This window comes from Pimephales promelas, chromosome 25 (assembly GCF_988280905.1).
Source record: "Pimephales promelas chromosome 25, fPimPro1.hap1.1, whole genome shotgun sequence".
NCBI lineage: Eukaryota > Metazoa > Chordata > Actinopteri > Cypriniformes > Leuciscidae > Pimephales > Pimephales promelas.
This window is the reverse complement of record NC_142793.1, coordinates 18993752-19011594: the sequence shown is the minus strand read 5'-3', so window position 1 is coordinate 19011594 and position 17843 is coordinate 18993752. Positions and strand designations below refer to the sequence as shown.

General features: G+C 36.5%; 1 protein-coding gene across 1 annotated transcript; it reads left to right on the top strand.

Annotated features, from left to right (window-relative positions):
- Nucleotides 1-6633: 6633 nt before the first annotated feature.
- On the top strand, nucleotides 6634-17843 carry gnaia (guanine nucleotide binding protein (G protein), alpha inhibiting activity polypeptide a). The gene is made up of 9 exons (XM_039658009.2): nucleotides 6634-7163; nucleotides 12407-12449; nucleotides 13902-14043; nucleotides 14175-14332; nucleotides 15792-15920; nucleotides 16146-16275; nucleotides 16366-16519; nucleotides 16925-17132; nucleotides 17216-17843. The coding sequence occupies exons 1-8, from the start codon at nucleotides 7046-7048 to the stop codon at nucleotides 17113-17115; spliced, it is 1065 nt and encodes a 354-aa protein (XP_039513943.1). The 5' UTR covers nucleotides 6634-7045; the 3' UTR covers nucleotides 17116-17132; nucleotides 17216-17843.

Genomic DNA, 17843 nt, shown 5'->3' with positions numbered 1-17843 from the left:
TTATGAGCCATATTGGCCCATAGGTGGCGCTATAATAATCAATTGCGCGAAACTGCTCATATCTCCTAGAATGTAAGTTGTAGACTCAAGTGTCTTACATCACTGGAAAGCTGGATGCCTGAAGGACAAAACGTATATCTCGGATTTTTAATTTTATATGCAAATTTGTCCGCCATTTTGAATTTTATCTAAAACCTACTTTTGCGAACTAGTCCCTGGATTTTTGCCCGATCGGAACCAAACCAGTGCAGAAATGTTCTCTGGAGTCTGAATACCAATAATTATCGAAAAAAAGTTGTATTTTCGATTCAAGGTCGATAGGGGGTGCAAAATGAACATTTTGAAATTAGGCAATTTTACTAAAATGGCTATAACTCAAGAAGTAAATAAGATATCTTCACCAAACTCAATAGACATGTGTATGAGGACAGTTTGCGGTCACTGTAAAAATACTGCATCGATTGGTCACATGGTGGCGCTATAACATTAAATAAACATATAATTGGCTAAAACCATCTGACCATTTGTCCAATTGACTTGAAATTTGGTATGCAGTGTCTTGGTGCAAGTTACCATGTATGTCTAAAAGGATATTGGCATATCTCAAAAAACATGGCCGCCATCAACCAATGAAGTTTGAGCACCTATTAGACGAGGTTAACGGAGGCTGATCGGAACGAAACTCGAGGGGCATATTCGACTTGTGGCACTAGAGGTCTGTAAGAATTTTCATAGAAATCGGCCACTAGTTGGCGCTAAAGAGTTTTATGGCTCTGTAATCACGTGGTGTTGCACACATCCACACAAAATGAATATCATTTGATAGATCTCCTCATGATGAACAACTTTGCCTCTAGAACCATTGCTGTCAATTGAATCGTTCATTAAATATTCACAAATATGTTGAAAACCTACTTTTGCGAACTAGTCCCTGGTTTTTTGTCTAATCAAAACCAAACCAGTCTAGGACAAATCTCTGGAGTCTCTAGATAAATAATTATTGAAAAAAAGTTGAACTTTTTAATTTTTTGCATGGTATTAAAAGGGTTATTTTGAAAAGGGGTGTGGCATAATGAACCAAAAAGCCTATAAATCCTAAAGGAAAACTCAGAACTTCACAAAAATTGATGAGCATATGTGACATAACATGCTGAAGAAGCATGCAAAGTTTCATGGAGATCGAACCGTAGACATAATATATAATTCATATTATGTCTTTATCAATTCAATAGTTTAACAATAATCACATAACCACAATAATTTAGTCCAAAAGGGCAGGGGCGGCAGTGGCTCAGTGGTTCATGTAGGTTGTCTACAAACCGAAAGGTTGGTGGTTCGATCCCCGGTTCCACCTGACCAAGTGTCGAGGTGTCTATGAGCAAGACACCTAACCCTATAATGTTAGCCAGTGCAGTACAATTCTCTGAACTCTCTTGATCAATTATTATAAGAAAAAGTTGAACTACTTCATGTGAATGCCTATAATCGATGGCTTCAACATGTAGCCTTGAAATGAATGCTCAGATGTTAAACACAAGTTAGAACACGTGACATTAAAACATGAAAATTTTCAGACAGATCGGACAAAATATGCCTATACAACAGTTAAAAAGGTGAACATGATATCAACATGATGGTCTATTAAGCCAATAAGTGGAGTTGTACTGCCCCCTGCTGTTCAAAATTGTCATTTGTCATGACTACTCAACTATAATTCATATTATGACTTTATCAATTCACTAGTTTAACAATAATCACATAATCACAATAATTTAGTCAAAAAGGGTAGGGGTGGCAGTGGCTCAGTGGTTCATGTAGGTTGTCTACAAACCGAAAGGTTGGTGGTTCGATCCCCGGTTCAGCCTGACCAAGTGTCGAGGTGTCCATGAGCAAGACACCTAACCCCAGCTGCTCCCGACGAGCTGAATGGTGCCATGTATGGCTGACACGGCCGTCAGTGTGTGAATGGGTGAATGTGAGGCAATATGTAAAGCGCTTTGGTGACCATTAGGTCTATGAATGTGCTATATAAATGCTGTCTAATATGTCTATACTATGACAACTGTCACATTTACTTTGACAACTGTCACATCTAGCTCATGTGATTCTAATGATCTGAGTGATCTGTTAGGTTTATATTCAGTGAGCATATCTGTAATATATTGAGGTCCTAACCCATTAAATGATTTATATACCAGTAATAATACTTTGAAATCAATCCTAAATGTAACTGGGAGCCAGTGTAAAGACCTGAGGACTGGTGTGATCTGCTCATATTTTCTGGTCCTGCTCAGACTCCTGGCAGCGGCGTTCTGTATGAGCTGCAACTGTCTTATGGTATTTTTAGGAAGGCCAATGAGGAGATACAGTAATGCACCCTGCTGGTGTAAGCAAGCATAATGGAGATAAAGGGATAGTTCACTTTGAAATTAATTTTTCGTATGTTTTAGCTTACCCCAAGGGTATCCAAGATGTAGGTGACAAAATGCACCCAAAAGTATATAAATCCTAAAGGAAAACTCACAACTTCAAAAAAAAATGATGAGCATATGTGTCATAACATGTAAAAGAAGCATGCACAGTTTCATGGAGATCAGACCATAGATGGTGCTATATCTGTTAAAAAGCATTAAAACCATGTATTTGCAATGGTTAATTGCCTGTATTGGCTGTAAATGGTGTTTTCCATCTATTATGTCACTGGATAAATGTATGTTTAATAAAATTGAATGCCTTTTGATGCTTTTGTGCTTTAAGGCCTTAAAGGCCTAAACTGCTTGAACACCGATAAATGCTGCTTGCAGCTTTAATTTTTATTGTATTTATTTGTGCTATTGTTTGTGATTTGTTTATTTGTACTTATTTTATCACTGACCGTTTACTGGTCTTTTTTTTTTGTAAATCTAGTTCAACTAAAACCCTCTCTTTCCTGTGTGAAGGGTACAACAAAATTACCCAAATTATATATAAAAAAGATGATATTATAACAAATTATCTGTATGGTTTATATGGCAGTTTTGAAAAATAGTATTGAATATCTATATTTTTCAAGGTATCGTATCAAAGTTAGACATTCCAATATTGTGACAACACTAATATAGACACACATACTGAGGGTCACTGTGGTGGACAGTGTGTGGTCTGACACGATACACACATTCACCTGTTGTCTCTGCTGGCTGTGGCACATCCACAAGTATCTCGCAGCCAGTGCTGCTGTCTTTATAATATCTTTATTTGTTCTATTTCAGTCAAGGCTATAAAGTGCTTTAATAATTTTATAAACTTGTTAAAGTAAAGGTTTCTTATTGATATGTATTTGTGACAGTGAAGTAGGTAAGTCTCCATTTCTCCTGTCCCACAGTGAACACACACCCTTTGCTCTCTGGGTAACCAGCTCTCTCTGTGACTACTTGACTGGTTAGTAAGAAGAACCAGCTTTTTGCAGGGTTCAGGTTTTGGATTTGTAATGTTTTAAAATGTAGAGATATTTTTCCATCTTAAAAATATATATCTAAATTAGGCCATATGCTCTCATTGACAAATGCGGAACAATTAGTTCATGCGTTCATGACAAGACGGCTAGATTATTGTAATGCTATTATGGGTGGCTGCCGCGCGCGTTTAATAAACAAACTAGCCTACAGCTGGTCCAAAACGCAGTAGCTTGAGTTCTTACCAGAACCAGGTATGACCATTTTAGCCTATTAAACATAGCATACATTTTAAAATATTGCTGGTTATTTACAAAGTACTAAAGGGTTCAGCGTTTCCATTTCCAGATCTGACGAAGGAAAGTATTGAAGTACCAACTAGCCTCTCCCTGGAGGATCCCTATACCACTCTACAGGTACAGCTTTGTGAAATTTCGTTTCGCGTACCTACCACGAAGTGATAAAAAAAAAAAAAAATCTGTTTCAAAATTTATTGGTAAGACAAGTAGTTTGTTTAGGCATGGATTATATGGAATTACAAACCTGCACACATTCAAACGCGCATGTGAACGCGTCACCATTTATCACAGGTTTGCGTTTAAAGTCTGTTTAGAGAGAACGGTGTCGTCTTAGCGCCCCCTAGTTTAATAACAAATGATCATTTAGATGGAAGTGAATCAATCAAAACTAACTTTAGCTGGAAAAAAACATTATTCAAGAATATATCGTTCTCTCTCTCTCTCTCTGTTTATTTATCTAACAACATGTAACAGGCTGGAGTGCACAATAAAGCACTACCACAGAACTGTCCTTTCTCTCTCGGTAGACTTATAGTTTTCAATAGAATCGTCTGGGTTCAGGCTGCTGCGAGCAGTGCCAGCTGCCCAGTGGAAACTTTTGCTGTCAGAGTTTGCTGTCAAACATCTCATCTCAAGTACCAAAAGACAAAAGCCAGTCTTAGGTCCTGTTACTGTAATAAATGTCCTAGTGCCACCATACCATAGGAAGACATTAAGTTACTAAGCTACTGCCCCCCTGACATTTTTGCTGAAATACTTGTATGTAGTGGGTAATACATACTTTTTATTTTAATGATAGAGTTTTGTTTTATTTAGTGACTACAAATGTCAAAAATATCAAGTAGAGAGTAAAAAATGTATATTAGCGCGTTAGTACCCTGAATAAATTAGTACCCATCCCTAAATAGTTTGAAATATTTGTTTCTGTGTTTTGTGTTTGAACAGCACTCAATGCTGTTGCACTGTACAGCCACTTAGTGGTACTGCTGAGCAGGGTAACATTGAATACTCACTGTCTGCCATCTAAAATAATACTGTGTTACTCAATTACTGTAAATTCTCTTTCTGACACACAAGGTAAATAAGCTAAATCCTAAAAAAAAATGACCATTAAGCTTGCCTTAGTCTGTATATTTTTTTTAATTAATTTAAATAAAATAGTCATGAAAGCCCATAACGCACTTTGGATGTTATCACAAACACACTCTTACGCACACTTATCCCCTCAGGTCCTGTTTCAGCAGTGTCTCTATTCCAGTAGCACAGCAAGCAATCAGTCCCTAAGTCTCACTACGGTGGAGAAAGAACAATTATCCCTGTTGTCTCATCTTTATAACATAAAGACTCATATTAGATTACTGCACCCTGCCTTTTCCAGTGCAAAATATGTGCTTTGTCCCAATACACCAAGTTAATTATGCAGAGAAAGGACTAGGACTAGGATGCATGCACACATTCATGGAAAATATGTTTTGTTTGTTACTTTATTCTTTAAAAAATAATATAAATTGATTGTATTATTAATACATTCATAGACTTGGATTAATACATAAGTCATCTTGGCTGCATCATCAGTTTATACCTTCATGTTTCAGATAAATAACCCTATTTGCAAAGTGTTGTTAGGCCTACAAAAATAATGACTTTTTCAGGTACCGTCTGACAGAATTGTCACCAAAAATAATTCAAGTTGCACAGATGAAACAAAGCTAATATATATATTCTAAAGTCCTACCAATGAATGACACTCTAAATCAGAGTATTGAATGTTCAGTCTCCTTGATGATTACTCTCATTTTAAATGGTTTGAGTGTGCCTTTTCGTCCATTGTGGTTCTTTAGGAAAATGCACTAGTCACGGATATGGGGTGGAAGTTGCTATATGGTTTGCATACTCATGACTTTTTAAATTTAAATAGTATGTAAAATAATAAGGCTAGATATGGTAATATTTCAAAAGCTTATGTATGAGCTCATCTTTTGATTTTCTGTATGGTTTTATGCCACCTGTAAGAAAATCTCCTAAATCTGAATATATTTGAATATGGTTAGACCCGTGAGCTGACCAACCAGATGTGGCCTCATTCATCTCACCAAATGGAGCCATTTCCTCCATAAATTATTCATATTCACCAACCTATGCTCTATGCAGACTAATGTAAAAAATGACACACTTTATGTCCTGAAAAATATTCTACAATACACAATAATACACATTTGACACACTATTGTGAGGATAAAGGGATATTTTATTGTTAAATCCCACATTTGTTTGTCATCAGTGGAGTACTAGCATTTAATAGCATTAGTAATTATGATGTTGGCTGTAATTCAGTTGAAACAGTTTTTTGGCATGTCAGAACTAAACAATAGGCTAGGCGTAGAAATGGAACATTATTGTCTTCATTCAGGCCGTTTCAAAATATACACGAAAACAAATTACGGCGGGATTTATCGCACGACCTAATCATATCTGTCATATTCAGAGCCATGGCTCTGGTCATATCCAATCAAAATCGATCATATCCAATCATAGCGCGATGGAGGCTGGATGGATGGAGGCGTTTCCTCCTCTCACGTGACTTCCCCCCATTTAATAAACCTCAAAGAAATTTAATTAACATATAAATAATAACATATAATCATGTAAATAAAAAATGACAAATAAACACAACATATCATGATTGAGTCTTTATAAAGAATATTAGGCTTTTCAGAAAATGTGTTAAACAATAGGCTATTATCATCATTAATATATAAATACTGTTAAAACATTTTTCAATTATATATAAATAAAATAAAATATTACGAAGATGGTTTTTAAATAGTATTAAGATTTTTCTTCGAATTGTTCTGACATCAGAAGTACTTGGGATCAATTTGCGCGTACCCTTGCGTGTGCGCATGTGTGCGGGAGCGTGCTCCTCGGCGCGCGGCCGTGGAGGGGGGATTTATTTATGAAAAGAAACAGGAAACTCCGTCGATCTTTTCGACACTTTAACAGCAGTGGGAGAAGCCGAGCGTGTGGCTAGTCATATGATTGAATTTTCGCTTTATTTTTAATCAGCCATGGCCGTCAAGGCATTCGATTGATAACTGACACCCTCCGTTTTTATTTTTTTTAACTTTAGAAACTCCAGCTCCTGGAAAACTCCAGTTAAAAGGCTGTGCGCGTGTGTGAAAAGAGTTGGGCGTGAGACGTCGGGGTGTCTCCCTCTTTTGAACCACTTGTGTATGATATTTCTTTCTTTCCTCCATTTTTTCGCTGCTTCGACTTCTTATATCGTTAGAAAGCGTTTTAAACTCCAAAAAGATGGGGTGCACCCTGAGCTCGGGCGACAAGAGCGCCCAGGAGAGGAGTAAAATGATTGACAAAAACCTGCGGGATGATGGAGAGAAAGCGTCGCGAGAGGTCAAGCTGCTGCTGCTGGGTGAGTTAGCCGCTACACTGGAAAAGCCATGTAATTGTCACTTAACAGCAAATATAAGCTACTTTAGCATTGGAATTAAATTTTTTTAAAGATATGAGTCGAGAATAAAGCAGTCAAGTGCATATTTATGGACGCTGGAAACTTTTCTGCCCATACTAGTTGCCGCGTTGGTGTCTCGGCTAGCATGTAAAGCTAATCCACTCAGAATATCGAGTCATTAAACATTATTTTTAATGGTGTACTTTTCATGTTGATACATTAGAGATTAGATAATTGCGTTTTTTATGTTACTGTTTTTCTTTTGTTTTGGGTTTGACTTCTTCAAAGTGCTGGTTTGCATATTCGCAAAAATGGCCAGTTAACGTTAGACGCGAACGGCTCTCGGCTAATCCAGCCAACAAAAGACTAGTTTAATCTAATTTAATCCCCACCGCCTGATTTACTGAGATGGATCTGATAGATTATCCCGACCCTCATCCAATTATGATAAATGAGCTTGTGCTGCTGGGTGCTTAGAGTAAATTGGAGTGGATGATGCTAGATGGGCTTTCAAAAGTGGTCCTGGTGGTCTCACAGACATCATACGAGTCTGGAAACTCAATGGTATATATTTGACTTATTATTTAAACAGGTTTTCAAACAACAAGCTCTTAAACACTAGAGTAGATTTAAAGAAATGCTAAAATAGCAGATATTGTTCTTTTGAGTTGATTTTTGTTGATTTTGCATTTAGACCATGCTTATCCACCTTAGAATATAGTATTATTATTTTATAATAATACTCTAACAACCACTTATAGTCTTAGAATTTGCTTTGGGCTATAACAAAATATTAAGATGTAAAGTTTGTTGCAATTTTTGCAGCATACAAAATGTATGTATAGTTCACAGTTTTCTTTCAATTACCTTAGCAGTAGACTTGTAAATTCATTCTGATTTACATAGAGGCCACTTGTTTTTCAGTTTCTGATTCCTGTTTTGCATATGTTTCTTCTGTACTTTTCCAGTATTTGTGTGCAAGGATTTTTCGGGACATTGAGTAATGAAGCCGAACTAAATTATTAGCTTGTGGTGATTTTAAATATTTGCATCTTTCTTGATTATTGAGGGTGTGTGCAGCTTAAACACAATATTTATTTAATATGAAATGCCACACTCTGTGAAGAGCAGCACTTGGTACTGTTTACATGCAGTTTAATTCATTTTGTAAAGTTGTCAGTTCCCCTGGTTTTTCTTCTTTCAAGTAATAATAATCAACCTTTCACTTAGAATTGCCGGCTTAATTATCTGTTTATTGTACAAACCACTTTCACGTTGGTCTCTTCTTGCTGTGTAAATCGTTAGAGGACATAAAACCTGCCCTTATACCGTCAAACTTTAGGGAATTGGTGTTTAATTATGCAGTTAACTAGATTCTCCCTAAGTGCTGAATCATCATACGCCCTCTGTGTGCTAAGTTCTTGGGTTTGTTTGCTTTTTGGCATTGCGGATCTACAGCATATGTCCCTTACGCCTGCTGTAAAACAGGCTGGACTTCCTGTTTAGACTATAGAAGGGGACAAATGGTGACTGCCAGGATTGTTACTAAGAATAAATACACTGCTGAGAACAGAGAACAAAAGTTAGTGAGTGCCACACAAGTGCATATCAAAAACTAATAATTTCTTCACGGTTTAGAGCATGTTGATCGTGCGTCGTGTTGTTGGTTGCCCAGGAACCGAGGAGCCAGATCAAATTACACAGCGCCATAAACGCAGCCGCAGGAGACCAAACAAAAGGTGAAACCAGTGCTTTGGGAGTCAAGTTCACTATGTGGCACCAGAAACTTGGAATGATGCATCTTAGAATAAAGCAGTTATCAGTATTATGAATTTTAGTTCACCCAAAGATAAAAAAAATGTCATTTACTCACTCGAATGTCGTTCCAAACCTGTAAGACTTTCATCCATCTTTGGAAGGCGGAACACAAATGATTCGAGATCTTTTTGATGAAATCTGAGCGATTTCTGTCCCTCCATCGATAGCTACTCAACTACCACTTTGATGCTTCATAAATATCATAGAGAAATTGTAAAACTAATCCATTTGAATGGAGCGGTTTTGTTCGAATTTTACAAAGAGACAATCGCTTTTTTATGATTAATAGATCGAATTTAGGCTTTTATTCACAAACATTCATCAACACGCACATCAGTTGTGCTAAACGGAAGCTCAAACATATTTGCTTGACATGCGAGAACCAATGAGGTTTATTCGTGTGTTATGCAGCACGATTGAGTTTCCGACCGCAAGAAGAACCAATGAGTTTTGTTCTTATGCTTGTTTATGTTTGCTAATCAATGTTTATATTTATGTGAATAAAAGCCTAAATCTGCTCAATCATATGGATTAGTTTTACAATTTTTTTATGAACTTTTTGAAGGGTCAAAATGGTAATTGAGTCGAGTGGACTGTCAATGGAGGGACAGAAATCTCGGATTTCATTTAAAATCTTTTTATTTGTTTTTCGAAAATGATTTACGAAAAGTCTTACGGGTTTGTGAACTAAAAAGATTTGAGCCGACTCTCTCACTCAAAATGTTGAACCTACATTGACTTGAATTGAAGTAAAGACCAGAATATCATACAGACTTGGGCTACTATTGGCTTTAAGAATCTGCCCAGAACACCCTAACAATCAAGTAACAGTGCCCTGACAATATGGCAATGAGTAGATCTGCACGATATTGGAAAAAAGATGACATTGCGATATTTGGTTTTTCTGCGATTATACAATATATTATGATATAAAAACAATTTCATCAGATGACTTTAATAGCTCTATTTGGAAATATTTAATCATTCTAGAAAGATGTGGGTGATATTGTAGGGGAGTGAATCTGCATTGAAAATAAAAATATTACATGCATAGATATACAACAGGACAAAGATAAATAGTTATTTTTTTAGGCAATTCTAAAAGTACAAATGTATTAATCAAATTTAAAAATGACACTGCATAGTCTTCACTGTATAAATTAAATATAATTTTGCTAAAGTTACAAAAGTGATTCTCTCTTTGTATTTTTTTTTGATTAACGTTTAAACTGACAGCAGCAGGAATATTAGGCTGCTGTCACTTTAAGAACAAATGTGTGGATCCATATAATGATGCACATAATTTCTTTATGCGCAACTGTTTAGGAGGATATTAAAGAGGCGGGCATTTTGACAATTTTATATGTTTGTGTCTGTTCAAGCACAGAATCTGGTGATCTATTTGTGTGTGTGCAGAAATGGCATGCTAGTTTTGAATTGCTTGAATATTTAAATTGACAACAACTAAAAAGGGTGAAACATTTCCCCATGCAGATTCGACATCTGATTCAAGTTCACCACATTGACAAACACACATTTGACAGTGAAACAATTTGTATAGGCAAAATTTACGAGAGATTTCACAAATGTGTCTGCAGTCTTGTTGTTAATATGGGGTTACAATTGCAAAATTTCTGAGAAATTTCACCAGCTGTCTAATGTCAACTATTAAAAAACACGATAAATGTGTTTGACATGCTGGAAGTGGAACTGTTCCTCATCTATCTGTTGAACTCTTCAATATTTGCTTCTCAGGAAACATTACGACCTTTGTTTGAGTACGATTAATAGTGTGGATGAAGATTAAGGACCTTCAAGCCTCTCATCAACTCATGTGGGAGTTTTGTGGGTGTCTCTCTGGGGTAAAAACAGCGCTCCGTGTTCGGTCTCCTCGCAGTAGGGTTGAATCAGTGTGAGAGATGCTGATGTGGCCTAATTGCTATGTTTGTGCTCGGGGACTGAGAGAAAGAGATGTCCTCCCGCAGGGACGTCCTCAACCACAACTGTGATGGTTAATTGAAATGTTTGCTCAGTGAACGAATGAGTCTAGTCTCACCGAAGAGCTGTATGGGACAATTTAAGATCAGCTAGCCTTATTCTGAAATGGAGTAATTTTAATTATAAAAATTATAGAGATTTTGAAACTTTTATTTTGATGACAGGGAGTATTTACATTTAAAGACTTGCATGTATGTGCATGCATACCCTATTTTGGAGATGAACAGGAATAAATAACATTATGAAGTATATTAAAATTAAGCATATTTTAAATTGAAATGGTATTTCACAATATCACTTTTTACTGTATTTTGTGGTCAGATCTTGATGAGAATAACTACATAAACATTTGAAAATCTTACCTACCCCAAACCTTTGAACAGTATATCATTTTTAAAAGTTTTATTATTTAAAACATTATTAAATAACACGGTTGACCATCCTAAAGTCAACCTTTTTTCCTTACAATGTTTCTGTGGCCTCTTGGGATTCCCTGAACCCCAGTTTGAAACTTTAGTTAACTGTTTCTAAAGTTTTTAATCTTTATATTTGCTGTCTGTCGCCTGCTGTCAATACTGCACTGACATGCTTATCTGGACATATAGCTAATCTGTTTAGAAAAAAAGTCTGTCTCTAATCCCATTACGTTGAGGTGACTTTTAATTAATCTGTTAAGATTAACACTACACACTTCCTCACATCATTGGTAATTCTTGAAGCCACAGCCAGTTTGTTTTCATTCCTCTTGTTAACATACTGTACAGGGGAGTGAAATATCTGAAATATCCAATACGCTTCCTTTTACAGTACAGTACTTGCGTGTACTTGGTGTACTTACCTAGAAAGTACTGGGTAATATAAGGTAAGCACATGGGTTAGGGGTAGGTTCAGGGTTAGTACCCAGTTACTACCCATTAATTGTAATTACTATAAGTACATTGTATGCACATGGGTAACAGGACTGTGAAAGGAAGCGTTACAGAAATATGCACGTAATAAGAATAAAATTGTTTGTTTCTTTGACTATTTTCTTGGTTTGTGCCATTTCACATGACATCAGTTTTCCCACTTCCCTTTAGGGTTTTTAGATCTTGTTTTCATCATGTGAATAGTACAATATAATTTCAATAAAAGTATTTTTTCCTTTCAAGGTTTAAGTTGATATGGTATTCTCCCCACCCAGTTATTACTTGTGGTGAAATCAAAGGAAATAAGATTTTTGCCCGCTCAATCTGATACTGACAACAAGTACTTTTTTGTGAGCTGGCAGAAGCCACAAATGCTTGATCGTTTCTAGTCAGGTCCTCATACTCTTTTATGGAGCAGGGAAAGGTCTGGAATGTTTGGGTGTGTGTCCATCTGGCTAACACACTCTTTCTCTCTCACAGGGGCTGGTGAATCTGGGAAGAGTACAATTGTCAAACAGATGAAGTAAGTTTCACCCCCAAATGTCTCATCATAATGTGTCATACTAGTTTCATAACATTTGGAAGTTACGCAGATAGCAGTGTTTATTTAAATTAAGTGTGCATTACATAATCATTGATTATTGACATGACTTATTAAGGGACTTCCCTGGGTTTGTCAGACTATAATAACCTTTTAGCATTTTAAACATACTCAAAGCCACTAAAATTAAAAAAAAAAAATAGATTGGTGCAGTGATGACGTATTTTGTTACCAGTCTGGTTCCAACAACAAAAACCCAATAGAAATTTTTCATTGGCTTTTGGATTATTGCAGAAAATAAACTGTCCAACAAAAGAATGTTTATAATTCTTACACATTTTGTTCATGATAATCTTCACATGAACACAACTTATGTATTTTGAAGCCTAAACACAATTCGGAAGTAAAAAGCTTTGCATAGTTAATAAACAAACTACACCACTATCGCATAACTTTGTCACCACCTTAAAGTCAGGTTTGGCTGTTTTCAGAGCAGCTAGCAATAGCAAACTAGCTTTGAAAGCAGGACGTTTAGAGACTAAAATTATTATTTTTTTGATACCAATACCAAATCAAGAATTGCCTATTTCTATTAGGCCTAAAATAGGCCTATTTCTTACAAGGCGTTTCACATGCACCTCCTTTGCGCAGGTCTGTACTCTTTGAATGTTGTAATAACCTAACGTAAATAAATCACTGACAAACATGCTCATGCTCTTATTATAGTCATATAGCCTATAAATCATTTTAGCTGATGTTTTGTATGCTTTATTTTAGCAGCTTGCAAATTATCCATGATTATCTATGAAAGTTGGGGGTAAAGTTAGCAATACCCGTTCTTGTCTTAGGACAAGTTTTAATTTTTTTGATTCACTTCAAATGTTGACTACTGTAGTTTAAATCTCAGAGAAGTTTGTGTTCTTCGTTGAATTTAAGCGCTTCTCTCAGTGTGACTGACACCGATTGACCTGCGAGTAAACGTAACTGCTATAGCCGTTTAAACTTTGAGCTGAAAAATGGTCAAATGAGTAGCACTCGATCCACATTTGATGCGTAAATATTATAACGAGCGTTTATTGCTTTATCAAAAAATTCTATTGCGATAATTAGCATTATCGTTTTATCGCCCAGCCCTATATACGATCAAAGGTGAAAATATCTTGAGCTTGTTATCCATACACATTTTTTCAGGCTTTTAACCAAAAACCCCACTGATGGGTATGATGGAACTGCAAGTGCTAAAATGCGAACTTCTTTCTGGGTTTTGGCCAACAAAAATGGATCATCCATGCAGAGCAAATATAATGATATACCTGCATTTTTAAAATATGTTCAGCAGAACGCTTCCAGCCTTTTCATCCTGAATTCATAATGTACATTCCAGGGACTGTCAGCTTTATTACTTCACTTAATGGCGTTGTCTTTCTCCCACAGAATCATCCATGAAGCAGGCTACTCAGAGGAAGAGTGCAAACAGTACAGAGCCGTGGTCTACAGCAACACTATCCAGTCCATCATCGCCATCATAAGGGCCATGGGCCGCCTCAAGATTGACTTTGCGGATGCTGGGCGGGCTGTAAGTGCTGCTGTTATAAAGTAAAGTGGGGTTGAATGCCTACCAAACGCATTCCTGGCCTCTTATTTATGTTATGATAAAGTATCAAAAGGAAATCAAGAGAACGATGGATTTGATTGGCTCTCTTTCAGGATGACGCTAGGCAGCTGTTTGTTCTGGCCGGCTCTGCAGATGAGGGATACATGACAAGCGAGCTGGCTGGAATCATCCAGCGGCTGTGGAAGGATGGAGGCGTGCAGGCTTGTTTCAGTCGCTCCAGAGAGTACCAGCTCAATGACTCTGCCTCATAGTGAGTTTACCTCTCTCAGTTTTTTGGCATATTTTCTGCCCATGTCCCACATAATTAACTTTGCTCTCCCCACATATTGCAGCTCCTTTTCCATTGTGGCCACTGACCACGTCAGTGTACTGCGTGCGGACATTTCTATTACATTGAGCCGAGTTATTATTGACATTATTCCATCCATTATGGCCCATGATTCAAATATGCTGTATGCAAACTTTGAGAACACGGGACAAATTTGCATTTTCGAGAAGCATGCAGTAAACCCTTACCTTTTGCATACAACCCAGATGAAAAAGACATCTTTACAATTGACAATTCTGTGGAATAATAAAAAGATAAACCATTTTGAATTAATTTAACTCTACCATTTGAAAGTGTAGGTTTGGCCAAAAAAAGTCTCTTATGCTCAACAAGGCTGGATTTATTTGATGTTATTTAATGACAGTAAAAACAGTAATATTCTGATACTTTATTACAATTTAAAATAACTCATTTGTATTTGAATATTTTTTTAATGTAATTTATTTTTGGAAATTAAATTTTCAGCATCATTACTCTGTGTTCTTATGGAGTTTTGAAAAGTATGCTGTTTAATGTAATTTCCAGCTCTGGATAAGTATAGAAAAGTTTGTGTTTCCAGACTGTTGCCCCTATTCAGTTTTCTAAAATAGAAAATTAGGAATATCTGAAAGTACATTTATGATACAAGCAGAGTTTTTTTTTTTTTTTTTTTTTTTTTTTTTTAATGGCTGAAGTCTAGTGATCGTCGAACACAATTGAATAAAGATGTACATTTTCATTATGCAAGACTCTGTCTTTTACCATAAGCCAAGCTCTTTTGAACACTAGTGGAATGTGTGTGCGCCACTCAAACTAGCAACAGAAAAAGGAGCAAATGATCATCTAAATCAGACTGTATTTTGCGGTTTTCTGATCAGTCAACATCAAACTTATGTGTCGGAGGTAAATACGGCATTTTAGGTTTCTACTCATTTCAAGAAAACCAGTACAACAACCTAAGAATATTTACAGATGACTGTACTATGTACCAAATGTAATACCATTTGTTATTGAAATGTTAAATGTGTATGAACCATTTGTTAAATAGTATTTTTAGAGGACTTTTAGATTTTTAAAAGGAATTTTAGTGTGGAGGAACCGTGATTACTCCAAGCTGATGAAAAATAATGACCATTTTCAAACAGGTTTAGCTAAAGTCTGTCATTGGGAAGACAGAGACAGGACCGCCTCAAACTTGCACTATTGGTTGAGCCAGGTTTTTACTATAATTGGATGGTTAGGATACTCAAACCAAGCAATAGCATTATAGTTACACTATTCTGTGAAATCAGCTTATTTTTTTTTAATTAAGGAGTAAGGACTTTTCACCAATGAAGTGAAGTTTGAATAATTGATTTTTGTATAATAAAAATAATAATCAATCTGTATTTTCTCTCTATAGTTACCTGAATGACCTAGACAGAGTATCCAGTCCTTCTTATGTTCCAACTCAGCAGGATGTCTTGAGGACCAGGGTGAAGACTACTGGTATTGTGGAGACCCACTTCACTTTCAAGGACCTTCACTTCAAGTGAGTATTGCCAACTGCACACAGCAAAACAATGATAAAATCCATGTTTTCTGAAACGTGCAGTACCGAGTGTGAACGGCGTTTGACTTTGTCTGATGTGGGCATGCATGTGCTTCACTTTTTATAGTAGTCTTTGTTTGAGTACTTGAAAATATCATTGTGTGTTTAGCGTGACTATCTCAGACTCGGAGTGCATCTCACCACCCACATCTCCTCTACTTTCAGAATGTTTGATGTTGGCGGCCAGAGGTCCGAGAGGAAGAAATGGATCCACTGCTTTGAGGGAGTGACCGCCATCATCTTTTGCGTCTCTCTCAGCGACTACGACCTCGTCCTGGCTGAAGATGAGGAAATGGTGAGCACTCAGACCAGATTTCTTTTCAGCGTCACAAAACTTCGCTTATTAAAGTTCCTCTCAAACAGTGCTTGGTTTCTTCTCTTGTAGAACCGAATGCATGAGAGCATGAAGCTGTTTGACAGCATCTGCAACAACAAATGGTTCACGGACACCTCCATCATCCTGTTTCTCAACAAAAAGGATCTGTTTGATGATAAGATCAAAAAAAGCCCGCTTACTATTTGTTTCCCAGAGTATACTGGTATGAATAGCTTAATCTCTCATTCCTATTTATTAAGTTATTTGAAATGTCATTTATAAATGTATATATATTTTTCTAGAATATTTAATGTGATGGTAAATGAATGATTCTATTTCTACAATATTAGAAAAAAATATAAATTATGTCATTTTAATATGCTTTCTGTCTCTATATTTTAAAACATTACAAAAAAGAATGAATAAATTACGTATAAATGAATGTGATAGGAAATGAATGATTCTATTTCTACAATATTAGAAAAAAATATAAATTATGTCATTTTAATAATATGCTTTGTCTCTATATTTTAAACATTACAAAAAAAGAATGAATAAATGATAAAATGTGATGCTTTTCTGTTTCATTGGCATTTCCCCATTTCAACTGTGTGAAACTCTCTCCAAGGATCCAGCACGTACGAGGACGCGGCCGCTTACATTCAGTGTCAGTTTGAGGACCTGAATAAGAGGAAGGACACCAAAGAGATCTACTCCCACTTCACTTGCGCCACCGATACCAAAAACGTGCAGTTCGTCTTTGACGCCGTCACTGACGTCATCATCAAAAACAACCTTAAGGACTGTGGTCTCTTCTAAAATGAGCCATCTCACCGGTGAGCAGAAGCAGTAATTTCAATGAGTTCATTATGATTTGGGTAAAACTTCATATTTATCCTTCCAACGTTTACTTCCGCAGTGTGACGCGAGTGGCCTGACGTGAAACCTTTGGGGAGAACCAGAGTTAGGAGGAAGGTCAACCATGAACCTGAATGTTGAATGCGTTACTTAACTTTATATTTATGTTCTCCGAACATTTTAGAGTTTTTTTTTAGGGCGTTTTAGAGGGGAGAAAAAAAGCATTTTGTGTAAAATATTTGTACAACTGTAATTGTTGCTGGAATTTTTCACCGTTTTAAGACGTTGACTTTACAGGTCTTTTTTTAAAGGGTATTTTTCATTCAAAGGGTTTTTGGGAACATTTTTCTGTCTCTACTCTGAATATTAAGGTCATGTGCCTTGCAGTTAGTGCTGCAGTGCTCCCCACCAAGTTAAACATGAGCCAGTTGATGTTTATCCACACGGCTAGTATCTGTTCAGTAGTAGTCTAGACCATTGAAAGCTAGATATTTTTAAGACCAAACTCCTGTGGGTGATCTCAGAGCTGTGAATTGTAAATGGTGAGTCAGAATCCAAGAACAGCTGTCATTACCAGCACAGTGTGTGCATATTATGTCAGATTTGCCTGTGATTGGCATGATGGAAAAGCTGTGGTGAGCCCTGAAATTTGCTGATGAATTGGTTCCTCTGCACCTGCAAATCATGAA

Coding starts and splice junctions, on each gene's coding strand:
- gnaia (XM_039658009.2), top strand. CDS start 7,046: ATGGGGTGCACCCTGAGCTCGGGCGACAAGAGCGCCCAGGAGAGGAGT. Junction 14,044..14,174: donor TTGCGGATGCTGGGCGGGCT/GTAAGTGCTGCT, acceptor GCTCTCTTTCAG/GATGACGCTAGGCAGCTGTT. Junction 15,921..16,145: donor TTCAAGGACCTTCACTTCAA/GTGAGTATTGCC, acceptor CTCTACTTTCAG/AATGTTTGATGTTGGCGGCC.